The sequence below is a fragment of the Amphiprion ocellaris genome, chromosome 21 (genome assembly GCF_022539595.1).
Source record: "Amphiprion ocellaris isolate individual 3 ecotype Okinawa chromosome 21, ASM2253959v1, whole genome shotgun sequence".
Taxonomy (NCBI): Eukaryota; Metazoa; Chordata; class Actinopteri; family Pomacentridae; genus Amphiprion; species Amphiprion ocellaris.
This window is the reverse complement of record NC_072786.1, coordinates 19,501,999-19,524,751: the sequence shown is the minus strand read 5'-3', so window position 1 is coordinate 19,524,751 and position 22,753 is coordinate 19,501,999. Positions and strand designations below refer to the sequence as shown.

Sequence of the window (22,753 nt, the reverse complement as noted above, 5' to 3'; positions counted from 1 at the left end):
GTGTGTGTGTGTTATAGTTCGACATTGACAAGGAGGCAGGTGACAGGCAGATCTACCATCGATACTGTCTGGAGAGAGCAGCAGTCCACTGTGCTCACGTCTTCACCACAGTCTCTCAGATCACTGCTGTGGAGGCCAAACACATGCTGCACAGAAAACCAGGTGCAAATTCACTGTTCAACTTTGATAGTGGATTGTCACAACAGAAATATATTTTCACTACTCTGCCAAGGAACGCAGTGGAGTTATGCGACGATCGGCATTGGGTTCTGTCCGTCTGTCTGTCTGCTGATGATCACATGATTGTGATCCTACTACAAATCCACCACTGAGGACTTATCAGGACTCATCCCTCTGAAATGATACAAGGAACAATTGATTAAATTATGGGGGTGTTTCTGAGTCCCATCAATTCCTGCCACCCGCTACATATTTAGGTCATGTGATTTGGTATCCGTACATAACGTACACATGCATATCACACACCTGTGCTCAGCGCAAGGTCATTTTATTTGTAAGTACATCTATGTTAAATGGCCACATTCTATGTTGCTGTGATTTCTGATCATCAATAACTAATAAACAAATGCTACATTTCTGAAAAATAAAGAGGCTGCATTTCTGACAATGCCATATGGGGGAATGAACAGCCTTGGTGGAGTTCTGCATGCTGAGTGCTTTTCTGGTTTAAACATGTGATGATTATTTGTTGGTTGATTTGACCTTCCATCCAGCACATGGGCCAGAGATTAATATCACTAAAATTACTTGTCAGATTTATATGAAAAATTAGATGACCACTCATGGTCCCAAGAGGATGAAGCCAAAGTTTTAATGCTTCCTCTTGTCACTTCTCTAACATGGCAAATTTTGTAAGCATCTGAATGTCCAGCCATTAAACCTCTCCTTTTGGTGTGTTGGTTTAGATGTCGTGACCCCAAATGGGCTAAATGTGAAGAAGTTCTCAGCTATGCATGAATTTCAGAACTTGCACTCCACCAGCAAGGCCCGCATTCAGGAGTTCGTCAGAGGACACTTCTATGGGTAGGTGGGCTTGATAACTCATTTAGTTCTGATCCTTTTCATGCAAAATTAACCCTGTGTTTTTATTTGTAGGCCATAGAATTTTATTTTGTCATTACTACAGAAGGAGGTCCACAGTTTGAATGAAACATCGATGGAGTGACTGGATTTGTAGAATTTTAACTATATTTGTCTTCTTGGCAGTCATCTGGACTTCAACCTGGACAAAACCCTCTTCTTCTTCATTGCTGGACGGTATGAGTTCTCCAACAAGGGAGCTGATATTTTCCTTGAGTCACTGTCCAGACTCAATTACCTGCTGCGGGTAAGGAGCTCAGATTCTATGTGTTTTGTAATCTTTTGCTGTATGTATCAAATGTGCCAAGCCAAAGGTACAAAAACTACAAAAATCCCTCAATCTCACCACAGGTCCACAGAAACGATATGACAGTGGTAGTTTTCTTAATCATGCCGGCTAAAACCAACAACTTCAATGTGGAATCGCTGAAGGGACAGGCAGTACGGAAACAGCTCTGGTATGCCCGGTTTCTCTTGATTGATAATTCCTTTGAATAATCAGATTATATTGTACATATAATTTGTGCACATTTTTCATCATATACATCTGTTTGACTTCCTCTGTAACCCAGAGACATATAAGTGATAAAGCAGAGAGGGAGCAGACATCCTCTGGACTCACATATAAACTACTGAGCCAAAACATCATGACCAAAACAGCTCCAATTTACCAGTGAGCAGCTCCACTAAAAGGCTGTTCTTACTGAAACACATCATTATCAAATACTCAAAACAGCCTCAGCCTCCCACAAGTGGTCATGTGACTAATAATTGTCATCCATCAGAAGCAGTGGTAGAAGTGATAGATGGTTTAATTGAGCCACAAAACCTTACAGAGGGGAGGTAGAGTTGGATTTTGGTTTAGGAAACCATGTGACTTCCATACGGATTTATTTCCTGTTCATACTAACATTGATTTAACTCTAATTCTTATCAACTATTGTTAACCAGAACAGTGGCACACAAGAAATTATTGTGAATGATTTTTGTTCAGATGGGTGATTTTGGAATGCAGTAACTCCCTATATTTTTGGTAGACTTTTCCTGTTTTAACACTATTGTTCTGATGTAAAAAGACTGCAGCTGAAGCACGAATTGTTGTCAAGGGTAACTTTCTAAAGGTTTGTTGCTCACAGGGATACAGCTCACGCTGTGAAGGAAAAGTTTGGCAAAAGGCTGTATGATGCTTTGCTAAAGTAAGTATGTGGACACTGTAAATCAATTCATTGTGTTTTTGATTTTGTGGAAGAAAACATCATTATATAATTGCTGTTGAAATGAGCGCTGGTCCTCTGTGACCAATGAAGACCCTGCTATGTCTGTTGAGTGTTTGCTGCTGTCTTTCTTCAGAGGGCAGATCCCTGATATGAACACCATTCTGGACAGAGATGACTTCACTATTATGAAGAGAGCCATTTACGCCACTCAGGTACTGTGGCTTTTTTTCTGATCCATCTTCTATTTTTTCGCACTACAGTCAACAAATACACATTAATGATGACAATGACGTATTAACGATAGTGATAATGCACAACAATATGCCAATGGACATCTCCAAGCCTCCTCAAACTACCTCCACTGCAGATATTTTCCATGTTTTGATTCACTGAGTGACAGTGTTGTTTCTGCATTTACAATATGATCACTGAGTGACACTATTGTGACATCTATAGTAACATAGAAGTCACGTGAAATATGACTGTTCAGGCTGAAGTCGCATCATAAGAAATTTGATCTGTAGTAGATTTTGGACCACATGTAGTAGTGTTCATACAGTTCTGAAAAAACAAACTCACTATGGTCTTATTTTTTGATATTATCTGTATCTGATAAAAAAAATTCCCATGCCAAACTGGCATATGTACATCTATAAATAAAATAACAACACTGTACCCGAGTATATTGCACAGCAGTGTTCAAGCAGAGTAATACTACTACTACTACTACTCACTGTCACGTCCTCAGTTTTGTTTTTGTGAATGGATGTGGCATTTCCCAGTAGTGATCAATGTGAGCAATGGCCCCTGCTCGATATAAATTATAAAAAGACATGAGGGGGATTCCCCTGAGCGAAAAATGTGAATTACCATTGGAGTCGCACCCAAGCCGAGCGTCTGTTTATTACCTTCCTCCATTCCAGACAGCAGGTCAATAGACTGGCTGTGTCAGGGTGATGTATGATAGAGCTCAGTGTTACAAGCAAAGTGCCTATAAAAAGGTCTTTCCCAATTAAATTAATGTATACCACTGTCAATATTTCAGCGGTTGGAAATGGAGTGCACACTATATTGACTACAAGTGTGTGAGGAGTGATAGAGTGTGATAGAGACTCTTGATTGGTGACTGGAAGAAGTCCTGCTGGGATTATTTCTGTCTGTGCCGTTTTTCATGTCTAGCCCTCCCCATTACCCTTCCACCCCCTCTTTCAAATGACAGTTTTGTTTATTTTTGTTGTTAAGGGGCATTTCACAAAAAACACAAAGAAAAAATACTTGTGAAAAAATCTTTAGTGCAGTCTAGTCTCAGTTTTTTACATTTGCAGTGAAAATGACAAAGCTATTCAGAATGCATAGTAGATGAAAGCCATCAATACACTAGCTGCTGGTGACCGACTGTTGACAGTAGGTCAAATAGATACTGATGTCAGTTTTATTATTGTCATTTGTTTGCATAGATTAGGCAGTGGAATTAGGCACTGGAAGCTAAGGCAATGCCACCCAGAATTAAATACCTGCTCTACAGATATCTTAAAATCAATGCTGCCTCTCACATTTAACAAGTTCAGCTGACCTGATGTACACTAACGATTAAAGACAGCTCTGTGTCACAACAGCAATTCGTCGAGGCAGATTAATTGGAGGTGGAACAGTTCAGCATTGTCACTGTTTTCCATGCTTCTTGAGTCTAAGTTTCTCAGGTACTTTTCTATGAATTCCCACTTTAATTCTTTTTTCTGGTCGTGTTCTGTGCTGTGTACTGGGGTGAGACAGTAATCAGATATCATTAGACCAAGCTTTAAATACAGATCAATACTTGCCAGAATCACACTCTGAAAGGTTACCAGTCATGGACCACTGAGTCAAACACCCACCATTCATATTTATAGCAATTCAGTTGACACTCTCTCCTCAGAGTGTGCATATATACTATAAAGGACCTTTTGTGTTTTGTCGACCTTTCCTGAAGATGCATGAATTCTCTGTCCAGTGCTGTTTCCACTAGCAAGATGTACAGGCCGAATAACTGACTAACATTATTAGGACAATCTGCAAAGGAAAGATCAGTTCAAAAATGCTCTTGTCAGTAAGTAGTAATTGGTTCACTTTGGTTTCCTAAACATTAATCACAAAAGCAGGCTTGAAAAAACATAGAGACACTGATATAAATTTGATCTCTCAGAAAATAGAGATCAAGTTAACCTGTCCCACCTTCTGGCTCCTCACTTTCACAGTTTGTTTTACTATCTTAATGACATCATTTCCTCTCCTGGCTGCAGAGACACAGCCTTCCTCCAGTGACCACTCACAACGTGCTGGATGACTCCACAGATCCCATCTTGTCCAACGTCAGACGCATTGGTCTCTTCAACTCCAGGAACGACCGTGTCAAGGTAAATGACACATTATGTATGTGTGCTGCAGCTAGTTTACATTGTGAATTCCTGGTGACTGATCTGTTGATAGATCTGACAGCTGATTTATGACAAAAGATATTCACCAGATTCATGTGGTTCATTTTATTTATATATATATATATATATATATATATATATATATATGTATGTATGTATGTATGTATGTATGTATATATATATTTATATATAATGAAACCCTAAAAAATGGTTACTCCTCAAGAGAGGGCACAATGTGTATCATGGTTTATTGAGACAAAACTACAAAACTAAGTATGGAAGAGATCCACCATCATGTCCTTCAATTCGTGCAGAAATTTATGGAGTCAGGGACAGTGTTGGATAAAGGGAGGAGTGGGCGACCAAGAACATCTGAGGAAAACGTCGGGTTTCATTTAACAGTACCTCATTCACCAACAGGATACCTGAAACACAATTTCAATGTGATTACAAACTTTAATACACTGATTACAATAAAACAAATCTGGTTAAGATATCTTATCTACTGCCTTTGTAATAAATTCTTAAAATTGTAAAGAGATTTTATGGACATCCCCTATGTACATATATACACACACACACACACATATATATATATATATATATATATATATATGTATATATATGTGTGTGTGTGTGTATATATATATATACATATATATGTGTGTGTGTCTGTGTGTGTGTGTCTGTGTGTATATATATCAGCAATTTTACTTTAGCATCCAACTATTTCATTATGACAGCTTATAATTCTATATTTGTTGTGACTGTATTTCAAATATACAAAATCTATAAAATTATTGTAAGCATATCTCCCTCTGGCTAGCATAAATGTACTCAGTCAACCCCACAACAATATAAACATAAGACTACATTTTTTGCACTGAAAATTGCAGTAAAAAAGGTCAGGAGGTCGTCACAGTGTGTAGGGGTCATGAGCTGATGACCATGAAAATTTAAATCTTTACAGAAAGCCAGCAGCAATAAAATGTACATTGCATGCAGAGTTGAATATTATGGTGTGTCAGATGATAGTCAAGGGGCAAGATTCATGCTTGAAAAACAATCAATATCCATAGCAAATGCCATTTATTTAGCCTGCAGAGTAAACACAAAGCAACATCTGTGTCTCCTTGTCTGTGTCCTCTCAGATCATCTTCCACCCTGAGTTCCTGTCCTCCACCAGTCCTCTGCTGCCCATGGACTATGAAGACTTTGTCCGTGGCTGTAACCTTGGAGTGTTCCCTTCCTACTATGAACCATGGGGATACACACCTGGTAAGCCATCTCACTGTAGCCTGTAGTATGGAGGCATGCATGCCTCTACACACACAAGTGTTTCATGTTCCTGCTATCCAGAGACGCTACATTTATTACACAAACTGCAAGAATCTGTTTATCGCATGCAACTTTTTGCAATAATGGAATTTGTGTAAATTGCAAAATCACTTGTGCAGAATTTGAGGCTGTCAATCAGAAGCTAACAAGTATTATTTTAGTCTACACTACATGCATTTTTATGCATTGAACTACTGTAGTAAGGATGGCCTATGTGACTAAAAAGAAACAGGATTGAGGTTAATCCTACAGTCAACAATGACTGCTTGTCTCTAATTATAAAGTGATAGAGTAGACAATGATACTTTTGTTCAACAGGACCACCACTAAATGGAACTTGGTGATTCAATTTATGATTCCCATCTGACATAACATCAGTCTACTCAAAACATCTTGAAAAGTTATTCCTTGAAAGAGTAGGAGTCTTGGTTATTTGCCCAAAAACCTCAGGATATTCAAAATTACTGACAGCAAATGTAAGACATTTGAAAGGTGATTAAAAAAGATCATATGACGATCATCTTCCTAAACTGCTATTGTTGCTTTATGTACTCCCAAAACTATGTTGTTTTTTCTCAAGGCCAACAACGACATAAACTCTACAAGACTTCTGAAGGTGTTCTGTGGTATCAGGCACAAAGATGTTAGCAGCAGATCCTTTGAATTCTAGAAGTTGCCTGTCGGATTAGACACTGGTTCATGTTTTGTTCCACTACTGGCACTCACCATTGCTGACCTGCTGCACCTCACAAGTCTTATACTTTCAAACAAGCTCTCACACAGTCATCTGGTCATAATGATTTGGCCTTTTTAAAAAGGGCTCAAGCCTTTACACGTGCCCATTTCACCCACATGCTGCATACACACAGTGTTGTTTTTCTCACGTGTTCTATGCCCCTGTGTTCTCCAGGTGAGTGTAGTGTCATGGGTATTCCCAGTGTGACCACCAACCTGTCAGGTTTTGGCTGCTTCATGGAGGAGCATGTCTCAGACCCTGCTGCCTATGGTACACACACACACACACACACACACACACACACACACACACACACACACACACACACACACACACACACACACACACACACACTGAGGGTTCAGTAACTGTCTGTCTGTCCTTCTCCTGCTCCTCTCTATCAGGTATCTACATTGTGGACCGGCGGTTCCGTTCACCTGAGGAATCCTGTAACCAGCTGACCCAGTTCATGTTTACTTTCTGCCAGCAGTCTCGGCGTCAGCGTATAATCCAACGGAACCGAACTGAGAGGCTGTCGGACCTGCTTGATTGGAGATACCTGGGACGGGTGTGTTTCTGTTGCTGTAACACTGAATGGCTCTTTGATAAGATGGATAACAGGACATGTTCAGTCTACTACTGCACTACATCCTGGTTCACTCCCCCACAAATGAGCTAAAGATAGAAATTCAACATAATAATAGTCAACAAAGCATTAGAAATAAATGCTTGTTTAAAGCCAAAGCCAGCCATGATAGACAGCAGGTTTGAAAATGAACTGTAATACCTGAAGGTGGATTATGGTCTGTATAAGCTGTACAGCAAATTACATAATTTCCATGTCTGCAAGTACATAGCAGGGTGAGTTTCACACTCTCCCAAAGTCCCTGAGACTCTGTGTACACCCCTGTGCATACAGCCCAAAATTTACCTCTGTACAGCGACTACTTTACAAAGGTAGTGGTGTGCACACATAATCCAGTGGACATATATGAAACACAGCTGTTCTGCGCTGACTAAAAGGACCAATTTGTGGTTTCTGCATTCCAGGGCACAGACTGTGTAAACTTTAAGAGCGGAATGCTGACAGAGTTCTGTTGATAGTATAATAGGTACACATCAGTCTGCTATACCGATGGTCCCATTGCCTCCTCATATGTGAGCCATTAGCGAGGCACCACCTGTTTTCCTGGCAAATGTGTAACTGGCAGCACAGACCTAGAAACCTTCTCCTTCAATGACTGGTCAGGAAACAGGAAAAATCTCAGTTTTTCCTCAATTTTCTCATTCTTTACTCAGTAGTTTTCACCACGTTTTGTGATTGGAATCAAGAGCAACAACATGAATCTCTCATGCTGGATTATTTTCATTTGTGGTGTATCACAGTATCACAAATATGTTTCTAATCAGCATTCCTTGCCAATTATTGATTGCTTTATTGTCACTCCTTATCAGCGAACCAGTCATGTATTACATTGGGTGGGACTCATCACACTGGTAACCCAGAAAATAGAGGAGAAGGTATAAGTGAAAGGGTCGTTTTTAACCCAAACCATGACAGGATGAAGCAGGTACAGCTAATGGATAGATATATGCGGGAAGCATCTGCTTTCTAACATATTCAATATTCATTTTATATCATTTTTAGGGATAGAAACAGGAAGTCTTCAATAGTATGGCAGACAATGTTGCTAATCTTTCTGTCATACAGCATAGATTCATGCTGCACTGCCTTTGAAATGAATTTCAAAATTAAAAATTAACTTGCAATATATTGGTTAAAGTTTGTTCACGGACTTGCTGACTTGTGATCAACAGTTCTACATACACGCCCGCCATCTGGCCCTCAGTAGAGCTTTCCCTGAGAAGTTCAAGACCGACCCCATGGTCCCTCTGAAGGTGAGAAATCATGTAGGAGGGATTGTAGTCATTATTACTAATTGCTGCTATTGCTGTAAGTACAGAAGCTAATACAAAAGATGAGTGAAAAAGCATATATATGTTGAAAATGAGTTAAGGAATTTCTGAATGTTAGGGTTGTATGCTATTCTCTCCCAGCTCCCCTTCACCACAGTCTTGGTCTCTGCTCAAGAGTGCTGAGATGTTAACCTGGTCTGAATACAATACAATATCAGTGGCATCAGAAACAGTCAATTAGCTTTGAATGGCTCACAGTTAAACACCGTGTGTTGCCCAGCCCTCCTCTAACTGCACATCCATGTTGTTAAAATCCAAAGGCAGTTCTCTCCTAAATTAATTATATTAATCGTCAGAGAATCACTGAACCAGCTCTCCATCTAATGTGTCTGGTTCCTGCAGCCCAGAGGGATCTTACCCAGGTGGGATTCTGAGGAACAATTAAGCTGGTAGGTGAGGATATTCATCTAGCTGCTCACTGCCTTCATCCAGACGCCTATCCTGCTTCCTCTGATAATTAATTTCAACTGAGTAGCCACTTTTGAATGGTTAAATTAATTTACTAGTCACGTCTATTAACGGCAGCTTTCCTCTAAACGGATTTGGCACTTGGTAAGTTGCTAGGTTTAAAATTTAGAGGTTTGGACATAAATAACCCCAAGGATAAGTTTAAAAAAGGCCACCTACGGCCCCAATGACTTAAGTAACCATTCAGAACCTTTTTAGTTGTAATGCACAAATTAACCTGACTTTTTACCACCAGAGAAGATATATATATGATTAACCATTGTGATAGGGATAAATTGAGCTTCGAGTCTGTTAACTTTAATTGCAGGATAAATGTTTATTATGAAATTTCAGCAAGGGGTTCAGCATAGCTCTTAAATCACAAAACTCAATGAGACTGATTTAAAACAAACATTAATACTCCTCTGATTGATTAATGTGACTCATGAATGGAACTATGCTTACATATAAAATAATAATAATAATAATAATCACCCAGATTACATAATTTGGAGGGGGAGAACAGTTGGATCGGTCGTAGTCGGCTGCTCACCTGAAGACCAATGAGCCTCCGAGGCTCCCAGCTCAGGGGGGAGCGGGGGGTGTTCAGTCCAAATTTAGATCTGCTTGAATCCTTTATTGTCATTTGGGCCAATAAAAACTTTGTATAATCCATTCTGGTCTTGTTCCTCTCGGAGAAAATAGAGTTCAGTAATGTTCCTTCAGTGAGTGTTATTTATAGATCACAGTTCTCTGTAATCCTCAACCAGTGCAGAAAGAGCATTCCTTCAGTCCATTATCCCAGTGGAACAGTTATTCCTTTGCAGATCACGTTTAATCACCCCTCCAAGTTGCGTGTTAAAATCCTCTCTGATCGGACCTGTTGCCACTGAGTGGCTACCTCGCAACAACTCCCAACTTGCTTCTTTATCAGGTGTACTTTATACCAAACTGAACCCCCTTCAGGTTTTACATATGCAATGACAGCACCCTTAATTTACATACGCAATGATCTCATACTAAATTAACTTGAGCAATGACTTCATCTCTCCCCCCTCCCAACTCGCGCACTCTTCCGCCTTACTGGCCACATGACCTCTCCATGCTCCGAGGAACCAAAACTACCTGTTATGAACTGTTTGTGCTCTTTCACCCAGTCTCAATTCTCTATTAATGTATTTGTTCCATCTGCAACTGAGAGCAGGCCTCCAGTCGGGAAAAAGGAGAAGCTGATGTCAGTTGCTGTTCTGACTTGGTTACTTTTTAAACAAAGATTATAAAAATAAGAATCAAATTCATCACTCTTCAGTGAGTTACCCTGTTGATTTATGTACTTTTAAACAAGGATTATAAAAATAGGTATTTGAGTTAGCTTAATCACATTCATTGGGTTATGGCATAATTTGATTATAAATCACAGGTTATAATATCACAATGCATTCCCTTATTTAGTTGTTATTCTGCCAGAGTCTCACCCCTGTGGCTGATTCTGGGATCTCATACCTCCATGCATCTTGACAATGTACATGAGAATCCCTCCCATGACACACACGGTTCTTACTGTTTACACACATTTGTCAGGCTTTAATTGACAGTCTAACATTTGGCTGAAGGACAAGACATCATCAGGGAATGTGCAGGTGCCAATCCTCCTTTTGCTCTTCCTCCGCTGTTTGTAGTTCTGATGGATGCACACACTGATACAAACATTATAAATAAATACTTCACAGCTGCAATGTGATGAAGCTTTCGTTAGTTCATTACCATGAGTGTTTGAAAAGGGAGCAGAGAGGGAGGGAAAGAAAGGAAAAAGTGAAAGAGTGAGTAAATACAAGGAAAAAGGAAGTAGAAAGTGACAAGGGAATAAGATAAGGGAAAAGACTGAAAAGTAAAAGATGGTGGTAACAATACAGAAAAGAACAGGAGGAGGGAAAAACCAAAGAAACTAGCTATGAGGGTAGAAAAGACCAGTCTGCACTGCTGCTGCTGCTGCTGCTGCTGCTGCTGCTGCTGCTGCTGCTGCTGCTGCTGCTGCTGCTGCTCATGTAGTTGTATGGGACATATTTCTGGCACATTTTGAGTGCCTTAATACAAAAACCTGGTCTGAATGCCATAGAATGTGCGGTTACTGTTGTTGATGATGTGCATATCTTTATAGCTACAGTTTAGCATCTTCTATTGGCTGCTTCCAACAGAATAATGCTCCATGGCACAAAGCAAAACTTGTCTCAAAGTGGTTTCATGAGCATGAAGAAGTGAACTTCAGTGGCCCTTTTCGATGTGGTAGAATGGAAGACTGGCAACATGAATGAGGCCATAGATAGAAAGTCTTATGACATACATTAGAAAAGAAAATCTAGTTTTTGATTTAGCATGTCTATGTGACGAGGTTTACATGCTTGAAGACAGCATCAGGGAATGGCAGTCCACACCATGGCTGACCATTTTGATCTTTAAACTACAGTGTACCAATGACAATTTTGGGGTTTCATATGGAACAAACCTAAAACCAACCCTGTCAACTTGCAGGATGAAGCATTCTGCATCATTGTTCTAAATTGTATTCCTTTTCAAACATGCTTGTCTCAGTTACTCCAATATTATCACATGTTGCGTAGACTGTGTTTAATCAGACACAGGTGAGCTGAAGCTGCAGTGAGTGGGGAGGGGTGGGTGGAGAGCCACCCAAGGAACTTCATAGATCTTCATATTCCAGAGGAATCGACAATATAGATTTACATCTATGCAATTTCAATTTTTAATTTTTTTTTTTTTTTTTTTTTTTTTTTTAAGATAACCTGAGCTTTAATATAGTCCTAATTGGCAAACACTGACTTACAATAACTGAGACTCTCTGGTCTCCACAGACGGAGGGTTTCCGGTACCCCCGGCCCTACTCAGTGCCCCCCTCTCCTTCTGCCTCCATCCACTCCACCCCCCACCACAGCGATGTGGAGGAGGATGACGATGAGCCCTATGATGAAGACGAGGAGGCTGAGAGGGACCGGCTGAACATCAAGGCACCTTTTGTGCTGGGCACCGTACCGGAGGGTAAGAAGAAGCAGCCAGGAGAGTCTGGAAACTGAGATTTACTGCTGTTTATACACAGGTTTAGACAATCAGCCTTTTCTGCTGGACATAAAAATCAGCGTCTGATTAGCAGATGCAGTCTACACTAGTGACAGAGATCATATCTCCTCCTGCCCATGCCATCACCTACTGCACTTCCACTTATACAGCTGCCAGGACACAATGCAGCCCTTCACCTAATCACCTGAAAACAAGTTTTTTTTTAATGGAAGTTCATAGATTTAAAACATTTTTGAAAAGCTCCTGAAATGGATAGCAATACTAGTACACTGTAAATCATTTCAAACTTTCTAAACATGCTCCTCTGCTGCCTTAGAAAGATGAATGTATTGAACTGAGGTTGGATAATTAGCTTGAAGCCATTTCACGGCCTTTGAAAATGTTAACTGAACATGAAAAAGTGAGTTGACTAAATGGAAGATATCAAGTAGAATGTTATCTGTTACAGACAGATCTGCTTTGCTTTTCAATATTCTCATTTTGAAGAGTCACTCTTTAAGTTGTTCATTTGACATGATGAACTTAAAGAGAGATGAACCACTGACAGCATACATGGTTGTTCACAATGACTTTATCTAACTCTAAATGCACAGAGGAAATAACTGCGTTTAGTACAATAACCTTCATTGTGGTCCACAGTTTGTGTTGTTGTGAGATATAATAATTCAACATGTGTTAAATACACACAGTAAGGGTCCAACACATATAGCAATATCTACTTCAAACTACAAAACAGGTGTTTCTGAAAGGTTTTCACCCTTAAAAACATGCATTCTAGAATTTACTGATGTTCTGATTGTTTCAATGATTTCAGTAAACTATCAGTAGTGCACTCATGCAACGCTTCGACAAAAGACCAAAGATTTCATTTTAGTTGTCTTAATAATTGATAGAAGGTCAATGTCTGTTAGGTTTATGAGAAAAGATCAGCCAATTTCAACAAATTCCTGTATGATGATGTATATAATACTTGGTTGGAATATGATCACATTAACTGGGACAGCCCTGCTACATACCACTGTCCTTATGTAATGGACAGACAACTGTTTCTCTGTGGCTCACTTTGACATGTTTTCCATGTGACTGTTTTCAACCCTAACCCAGACTGCAAATATTATTTGGACAATAAGACATTTTATGTTCTTCAGGTTTTGTGTTTCAGTGCATTCAATCTGAAATAAAATACGGAATGCTACTTTAAAGTTTGCTTTATTTCATTATGCTTTTGTCATTATGCCTAGTGTTTTCAAAAATGTTCAGAGTATCCTTAGCCCATGGTGTCCACAGCTGCCTGTGTGCACGACCACCAGGAAGTACAATCAAAGCTTATTAGATTATACTCCTTCCACATTTAGGAATATAATCTTTAGTGCTTCATACAGCTCTCTGCTTTTGAGAGCTAGAAAGACCTGCTATCCACTAAAAAGGACACTGAAAAAAATGCGTTGTGTGGGGTTTTAAGAGGTTAAAATTACAGGACATTTCAAAATCTTGCTAAACTGAAGTAATAGTCTAATATTTGGTCAATGGCCTCCTCTGTTGTCATAAAATGTACAGGCTTCAATGCCCACCATTTTCTAATGAAAGTTTATGGATTTCCCTATGTTCTTTAGCATCCCTAGAAAGTGCTGGCTGTCTTCTTGATGTTACATTAGGACTTAAATACATGTTTTTAAGTGGAGGAGGATGACAATGAGCCCATTTGTATATTTGAATGTATAAATGGTGCTTACAGAGGTCTCAGACTTCTGTCATACACAAAGATGAAAAATAAAGTGCCAGTTCTCAGGATGTTGTGTTGACACAACAGAAATCATATCAAATGAGAAGAGCTCAACTAAATAAGGATGAACATTTAAAAGAACAGCAATTGCCTGAAAGTCAATATATTCCAATATATTTGGATTTTTCATCTGGGGCCTGAATTTTGTATTTCCTTTACATAAATACACTGAACCTGTCAGGGTGTGCTCTGCCTTCACCCCTACAGTCAGCTGGGATAGACTCCAGCCTGAACGTGACCCGACAGAGGAATAAGCAATGTACAGATAATGGATGGATGGATAAATACATTGCCATAGTAAAAGGTGCATAATAGGTGCACAAAAGTAAACCAGAGTTTAGGAAATGAAGTCTTCAAAATTTAAATTGAAGACATTATGAAACTGGCAAAGCTGTGTGTCCAAACGTTCGAATGGTATTGTATAAGTAAAGGTACATTCTGTCTTATTCCTCAAACCAAAGAACTTAAAGGAAATACCAACAAGTGTTGTGTGACATTAAATATGATAATTAGTTGTTTTTAAAAGACTAAAATTCTACAGCTCTCTTAATACTAATGTCCTTTTTTTTACATTACTAACAATAGAAATCTTGATTGACTTTTCACTATACTACTGGTGTACACTTGAAATTTACACATTATAGTAATATAAAAATACCCCCAGTGTTTTGTTAAAAAAAAAAAAAAAAATTCAAAACCTCAGACAACCTCAGACCAGTAGTGCTATGAATTCAAATCTTTTTATTAAAACGGCACATTTCAAACTTTGTCAGAGAAGTAATATTTATAAAACAGCTGTTCCCCTCCTTCGCGCAGAACAGAACACTTTAAATCAAAGACGATGCTGTGTGACGGCTTTACAAACACTATCAGAAGTATTCTCTCTTCCACACTGGCAGCTCCTGGAAATACACCTCGTCTGGATTCTCATCGGCTAGAGGACAGAGAGAGTCAATTAACATTAAATTATGAAATTAAAATATATGCAAGTCTTGAAAATAAAAATACCAGGAGAAAAAACATGAAATCTTTCATGAGGAGTTCATTCTCTTTAACATTTTGTAGCTTTAAGACACACATTTATGGGCTTATACTTGTCCTGAAGCTCTTTACAGGTATTTGTTTTTTTACAGGTATGCTTTTTTACCCCGGACCATGTCACTCTCCTTGAGTTTCACTTTGAAAGCTTAGTGAGATCCTTAAATGTCTCAGTGAATGGGGGAAGCCCATGGCACTCCCTCCTTTTTTAAACCCTATTCGTGGAATCCAGATACTAATATTTCTGTAAACATTATCCTCTGTCTATATATCTGTCTATCTAGCTTTCACATCCAGGAGTAAAAGGTGTAAAGTGGAAATAACTGATATGATTGTTTGTTTCATACTGAGTTTTCATGGTGCATATATATATGCAGTGGGGATTGAAAGTTTGGGCACCCCAGGTAAAAATTTGTATTAATGTGCATAAAGAAGGCAAGGAAAGATGGAAAAATCTCCAAAAGGCATCAAATTACATATGAGACATTCTTATATGTCAAAAAAATGTTAGATTTTATTTCCATCATTTACACTTTCAAAATAACAGAAAACACAATAATGGCGTCTGCAAAAGTTTGGGCACCCTGCAGAGTTAATACCTTGTACTGCCCCCTTTGGAAAGCTGAGACCTGAAAGTGTCATGGATTGTTCACAATCATTGTCTGGAAAGACCAGGGGATGTCAATCTCATATATATATATATATATATATATATATATATATATATATATATATATATATATATATATATATATATATATATATATATATATATATATATATATATATATATATATATATGTGTTAGTGCTGGGCAACAATTACAATATTTAATCGCGATTAATCGCATGCTTTTCTGCAATTAATCGCGATTAACGCGCTGTTATGCGTACAATTAAATAATGAGCTTAAAAGCAGTGTATTCTGCACTTTTATTTTTTTAAAGTACTGCTATATAAACAAAGATATGATAACATTTGGTTTGCAAACACTTTAAACAAATAAAGTGCTTTTTAGCAGCAGTATTCCCTTCACACAGCAGCAGTTAAAACATTTGTTGTAAATCTCAACTTAAACATTAATGTAATCAAATCAAGCCAGAGCTATTTGTCACTGCAGTGGCATTAACATTTTATCTGGTATATATATAATATATATATACATATATATATATATATATATATATATATATATATATATATATATATATATATATATATATATATATATATATATATATATATATATCTATATATATATATAAAAACAAGTTACTCTCGGATTCCAGAGCCACGATCATAACATTATAGCAGAAACATTTTTCTTCTATCAGGGAGCAGCATAAACAGTCTATGTTCAGTAGCAGCTGTCCCTGTTGGAGAGGTGAAAAAGTCCACAGCTGGAACTGACTGAAGAAGACTTTTTAGTCTGTGAAGTCCATGTTTGTACTTCTTTTTATGGCCTTTTAAGGCTTTGTTATATAGGACAGCGGAGAGTGACAGGAATCATGGGGAAAAGAGCGAATGGCTGTGGGTTGGACTCGAACTTTGCATCAGGGACTCTTGTCCTGGTTTATGTCGTCAATCACAAAAACCTTCCAGTGATGCAGGTTGAGGCTCACACGTGGCGCCATTCGTTGGTCCTCACACCATCTTCGACAATACTAATCAGAATGCAGTCTATAGCTAACTAGTTCTCTGCGGCTGTTAGCTTGTCTTGTTTTAGTTTATCTGTATTTCTCCCATACGCTGAATGCAGCCAGTCTGTTGAAACCTTCCTCCACTATTAGTTTGGGCGAGACATGATGACGTCCCTCTGTGATGAATGAGTGAAACGTTCTCTGGTTCTCTGGTGGTTTACTGAACCTTCACACAGGCTACTGTGCGCCGTAGCCAACGCCAGAATAACTACAAAAACCCCATAACTTAGCTCCAGAATTAGCCACCGTTCTCAGCTCTCTCTCTCTCGACACACATGCTGGGCCCAGCACAGAGTAACACACACACACACACACACACACACACACACACACACACACACACACACACACACACACACACAACTGCTGACTCTGAGCCAATCAGAGGTAAGCTAACTAACCATGGCAGGTTCACTGACATTAGGTAAATCTGGTACTGAACAATAAACATTGAAACCTCAACATCAACAACAATATCAGTCCGTTACAAAAATATTTTTTAAAAATTGCGTTAATGCACGATAAAATGAACGGCTACGTTAACGCGACAATAACGCGTTAATGTGCCCAGCCCTAATATATAATATATATATATATATATATACTATATATATATATATATATATATATATGGATGCTGCTCTCACCTCCCTCTCTGGCCTGCTGCAGGAAGTTCAGCAGGACGGTAGCAGCCTGATCCACACTCAGCTTCTCTGTGTTCTGACTGCGGGTCTCTGATCGGCAACAAACACCACACACATATTATCAGTCCACTGTGTGATCCACCCACTAACAATGAAAAACTGTCTTCATAATTAATGTTAACTCCAGAAACATTTTTGAATAGTAAGCTTTACTGTACCTAAATGCAGTGTGTCATAGACATCTCCCTCCTTTCGGTCCTCTGAGATGAACCTGCGTCCCTCTAAAAAAAAAAAACAACAACAACAAAAAAAAAAAACGGGAGGGAATTATATTTTACATATCAAAAAGATGATGTTATTTAGTCCCGGCAGTTTGTATTTCACAGTGACTATGACTGATTTCTTGTGACATTGCTTGCAGGAACAATAATGGTTTTCTGATTACATCACACAAGCCTTTCTCTGCACATTCTGTTCATCTGACGGCAGCCGAACATATCAGCTTTATGTCTGAAAGAACATCCTGCTCATTTTCTGTAAATGTCACAACAACAATCTTAGTAGATCAGACTTGCATCATTTTCAACACGGCACAAGCCTGAACTGCATGCTGTCACATTACCAGATACACACACAATATACTTTGTTGGATGATGCGTTTTATATTTCTGTATTTCTACATTTCAACACCTATACTGGTCTGAAAACATCATAGAGAACAAACAACACAACTTGCATGCCTTTCTCAGACATTTTTATTTACAGTTCTACAACTGTTCCAAACTGAAATGTCCATATAAAATAAAATTTTACTGTGATCAAGACAGAACAGATCAGATTATTAGGATCAATAATAATGTAAACTAGGTTTTAACAAAATGTTAGCAGTAGGGCCTGATATTGGCATAAAAATGCATTATCGGTCAATATCGTTATCGGGTTTTTTTGGCTATTATGAAAACTGATAAAATAATGCCTGGATTTCATTTACTGGTGCGCAAACGATCACATCATCAAACTGCGTCATGAAGTGTGTAAACAACCATGTCGGGGTTCCAGCACGCGGCGCCGGCGTTGGGCTCGAGAAAAAGAAAGATTGGACTACATTGCCAGTTGAGTTCGTCTACCAATGGAATGAGGGGAACCAAACTAATATCACTAGCCAATGGGAAGTAGAGTGGGGGCGGGTCTTAGAAAGACGTTGCGATCCAGCTACAGGTGAGTCCATTGTTGTCATGGTTATAGTGACGCAGTGACACAGAAATCTTTAATAAATCCGTGGATCCAGACTATAAGCCGCATCACTGCCAAAATCTAATCACTTGGTCCTTGTTCCTATTTCTGACCTTCCCTGAAAATTTCACACAAATCCGTTATTGAGCTTTTTTGAGTAATGTTGCGTACCGACAAATAGACGGAAGGACAAACGTACGCTGATCGTCACATAACTTCACTGCGTTCCTTGGCGGAGTAAAAGTAAATGGCGCTTCGCGTGGTTGGAAGAGTTAAACAGAGACGGAAACCCCTTTGGTTGCTGGTGTAAAAAACTGAAGGATCCGGGTGTTTGCTTCTGTACTGTGTGTTAAAAAACACCTCATGTATGCAACTAGCGGCAAAAAAGTGCTGCCACGCCACGTGTCAGACCCACAGAGCTGCTGTCCTCCGAAACTCACAACTGCTTTTCCGGGAGCAACAGTCACCGCTGAGGTACCGAGACCAGACTGACTGGGTTTGTGATTTAAAAACACGCGGGTGCAAGTTCATTACAGAACACGGCTTGTCGTTCACCAGATCTTAGCCACCGGGAGCAACAGTCACCGCTGAGGTACCGAGACCAGACTGACTGGGTTTGTGATTTAAAAACACGCGGGTGCAAGTTCATTACAGAACACGGCTTGTCGTTCACCAGATCTTAGCCACTTGTTAATCTGTGCTGAAGATAAAAATGCTTTGTCAAAACTGTCCGTGTGAAATCAGCATGCTGGTTTCATAACTACACATGGCATAGCACCAGCATTTAAGAGAAGTATTTCTGAAAAGCTCCAAAAAAAATGTGTGTTTTCATTGAATATTGACGAAGCCACTAGACAGAGCATGGGCACAATTCTTCATGTGCTTGTTCGTTTTTTATGATGATACGGCCAGAGTAAGTCAACATCTGGCAAACAGAAATGTGAACACTGCCTCAACACTAATGGAAGAAGTAAAAGATGTCAGAAAGAACGAAGAAATAGCTTAGAATCTGCATTCTGAGTTTCTGAATGCAGATATCTTCATTTCTTATTAGTTAACTAGATTGTACCCCCACCCCCACCCCAAACCATAAAAGTTCAAATTTTGGATAATTTTTCACTTAAAGCCCTGCAAGTGGTCCTGCAGTAACAAGCTTGCTGTGCCTGACTAACAATATATCTGTGGTTTGGAATTATTTCCAAGTCCACATATATCGACATTGGTATCGGTTGATATTGGAATTGGAAATTGAGAGTTGGACAATATCAGCATATCGGTTTTCGGCAAAAAAGCCAATATCAGACATCCCTAGTTAGCAGGACTTGAACTTGAGTTTGTTGTCTGTAGGAGTCTTTCCTCTGAATTTATTAAATACCTGCAGCATCAGACAGCAGCAGGAGCCAAAGAAGTATCTCTAAAGAGAGTGAGGTGTGTGCATCTATGCCAATGGAACAACAGCAGTTGATTAAATAATAATAATAATAATAATAATAATAATAATAATAATAATAATAATAATAATAATAATAATAATAATAAATGATCCTCACCTGAACACAGAGTGATCATGTTATGTGTTCCCTGTCTGTAAAGAGCCATGCTGCCACGCTGACAGATAAAAACTTTTAAAAAACAGACCACTGTCTATCTATTCATTTCATTTTGAACCTAGTGTTTCCTTCCAGACATGTGATGGCAGTAGTCCAACACGGATACATACGTGTGCCCTTCAGGTACAGCATGGCCTGCGGGGTCCAGTTTCTCCGCTGATAGGAGCCCTTTAGTGAGAAACAAAGGACGCTTTTGGTTGAACTTAAACCTGTGCACATTATTTGTCTGGTAACTCGGCCATTTTTAAATGATGGTTAAAAAAATGGTTTTATACACACACACACACACACACACACACACACACACACACATATATATATATTTTTTTTTTGGTATACCTTTGGTGCGCTCCATGACTGTGAGATGAACGTTGCCAACAGTAGCAGGGTGAGAACATAAGTTAGTGTGATGGTCCTCAGAGTCTGCAGGAGACAGACACATTCATTCCGTAAATTTGAAAATAACTGCAATGTAATATCACAAAGAGCACATATGTGAATCCAAAACACATTTCGAAAAATGGGCTTCTCATCCACTGTCAGGTGATGCATGGAATGCCTTAAAATTGACAAGTTCTAAGCAGCCCTCAAATGTTTTCCTGACTTCTCTAAAGTTAATTCTTCTTGTTCTGATTTTCTTTCTCTCTTTAAAAAATGCAATCCTTCTTTCTAAATGCACATCCTCAGTAAAATTGTATATCATCTTCTTAGGTTTCAAACTTGTCTTGAACAAAATAGTGCTTCTAGACCAGGTGGTAAAAATAAGATTTTTAAAAGAGGAACCAGCTCCCTGCACACATTTCCCCACCTAGTTGAGTAAGTTTAGCTGCATTGTTCTTACCTTCATGGTGTCAGAGTGCTGAGAGCCTGGCGTCCTGCAGAGACTGCTCCAGGTTCAGGGTGATGTCTGGGGGTGGTTCTCTCCCACATTTATATCCTCCTGTGGGCTCCAATAGGTCACATCAGTCTGATGAAAGGGGGTGGTTAGTGAGAGAATGATTGGAGGCACCGATCGATCCTGCTGCTTCCACTGAGAGCTGTACTATACTGTAAATATTTCTGAATTAAATCAGCTGCCATCAGCACTTTCACATCCAGCCTGTAGTTTTTCAGCATTAGTCATGTTGGAGCTGCAGGCAGTTAATATAAAATGCGAGCTGGTGCTGGCTGGTGCCACCGTGGATAAGAGCCCAATATTTCCCTCCGTGGTAATATTGATATGTTTGCACCTTGCTCACTGGAGCAGGATATGGAGGAATGAGAGCTGGATTTTATGAATCAAGGCAACACAGCCTGCAATGGAAGAAGTGATCCAGAGGCTGCAGGAGTGAATCAGAGTGAGGGCACTGCATTTCTATCACTAGGAACCACTAAGTGTGAGGACATTACCTGACCCCTGTCTTCCTGCATGTCCCCCTATACAAGCTGTTTGGAACAGTGTTACAGCTGGCTATGAAGTACACATTCACTATCGTTCAAAAGTTTAGGGTCACTTAGAAATGTCCATATTTTTGAAAGAAAAGCATTTTTTCCACTGAAGATAGCATTAAATGAATCAGAAATCCAGTGTAGACATTGGTTTTTTTTTATTTTTAATTTTACTATCCTGATGCTTTCCAGCTCTTCCTGGGGGATGCCGAGGCGTTCCCAGGCCAGACGAGATATGTAATCCCTCCAGCGTGTTCTGGGTCTGCCCTGGGGTCTCCTCCCAGGCGGACGTGTTCGGAAAACCTCCAGAGGAAGTCTCCCTGGAGGCATCCGAATCAGATGGCCAAACCACCTCAACTGGCTCCTTTCGATGCGAAGGACCAGCAACTCTACTCCGAGCTCCCTCCAGATGTCTGAGCTTCTCACCCTATCACTAAGGTTGAGCCCAGCCACCCTACGGAGGAAGCTCATTTCAGCCGCTTGTATCCGAGATCTCGTTCTTTCGGTCACTACCCAGAGCTCATGACCATAGGTGAGGGTTGGGGCGTAGATGGACTGGTAAATTGAGAGCTTCGCCTTACGGCTCAGCTCCCTCTTCACCACGACAATTCGATACAACGCCCACATTACTGCTGACGCTGCACCAATCTGCCTGTCCATCTCACACTCCATTTTCCCAACACTCGTGAACAAGATCCCGAGATACTTGAACTCCTTCACTTGGGGAAGCAACTCCCCCCCAACCGAGAGGGAGCGATCCACCAGTTTCCGGCAGAGAACCATGGCTTCGGACTTGGAGGTACTGATCCGCATCCCCGCCGCTTCACACTCAGCCGCAAACCGCTCCAGTACCGGTGCCCCATACTCCCGCAGTGCCTCCCACAGAGCCCCTTGGGGGGCGTAGGCCTTCTCCAGATCCACAAAAACACATGTAGACTTGCAGGTCAAACTCCCATGACCCCCTCAACAGCTCCGCAAGAGTAAAGAGTTGGTCCACT

General features: G+C 39.7%; 2 protein-coding genes across 3 annotated transcripts in view; one reads left to right on the top strand and one right to left on the bottom strand.

The window, feature by feature from the left end:
• The window catches only part of gys2 (glycogen synthase 2), a 34,035-nt gene extending 20,520 nt beyond the window's left edge, over nucleotides 1-13,515 (top strand). Inside the window, exons 5-17 of one of the 2 annotated variants that reach the window (XM_055006735.1) lie at nucleotides 18-162; nucleotides 927-1,044; nucleotides 1,228-1,348; nucleotides 1,453-1,559; nucleotides 2,238-2,297; nucleotides 2,452-2,530; nucleotides 4,598-4,711; nucleotides 5,884-6,010; nucleotides 6,981-7,076; nucleotides 7,211-7,374; nucleotides 8,625-8,705; nucleotides 9,126-9,172; nucleotides 12,098-12,237. In XM_055006735.1, the coding sequence (XP_054862710.1) occupies nucleotides 18-162; nucleotides 927-1,044; nucleotides 1,228-1,348; nucleotides 1,453-1,559; nucleotides 2,238-2,297; nucleotides 2,452-2,530; nucleotides 4,598-4,711; nucleotides 5,884-6,010; nucleotides 6,981-7,076; nucleotides 7,211-7,374; nucleotides 8,625-8,705; nucleotides 9,126-9,172; nucleotide 12,098 (1,260 nt within the window). In that variant the 3' untranslated portion in view covers nucleotides 12,099-12,237. Of the gene's footprint in view, nucleotides 1-17; nucleotides 163-926; nucleotides 1,045-1,227; nucleotides 1,349-1,452; nucleotides 1,560-2,237; nucleotides 2,298-2,451; nucleotides 2,531-4,597; nucleotides 4,712-5,883; nucleotides 6,011-6,980; nucleotides 7,077-7,210; nucleotides 7,375-8,624; nucleotides 8,706-9,125; nucleotides 9,173-12,097 lie in introns of both variants that reach the window. The other variant, XM_023277711.3, reaches the window with a different exon arrangement.
• A 1,309-nt stretch (nucleotides 13,516-14,824) lies between these two features.
• On the bottom strand, nucleotides 14,825-22,728 carry spx (spexin hormone). Its single transcript, XM_023277719.3, has 6 exons — nucleotides 21,169-22,728; nucleotides 20,667-20,750; nucleotides 20,438-20,495; nucleotides 17,703-17,765; nucleotides 17,488-17,574; nucleotides 14,825-15,037 (listed from the first exon to the last, which is right to left on the bottom strand). The coding sequence occupies exons 1-6, from the start codon at nucleotides 21,172-21,174 to the stop codon at nucleotides 14,973-14,975; spliced, it is 363 nt and encodes a 120-aa protein (XP_023133487.1). The 5' UTR covers nucleotides 21,175-22,728; the 3' UTR covers nucleotides 14,825-14,972.
• Nucleotides 22,729-22,753: the final 25 nt, after the last annotated feature.

Excerpts from the sequence above, each read along its gene's own strand:
- spx (XM_023277719.3), bottom strand. Across the intron at positions 17,575-17,702 it reads CTATGACACACTGCATTTAG|AGACCCGCAGTCAGAACACA; the intron begins GTACAGTAAAGC and ends GTTGCCGATCAG. Across the intron at positions 15,038-17,487 it reads GCAGCAGGCCAGAGAGGGAG|CCGATGAGAATCCAGACGAG; the intron begins GTGAGAGCAGCA and ends TCTGTCCTCTAG.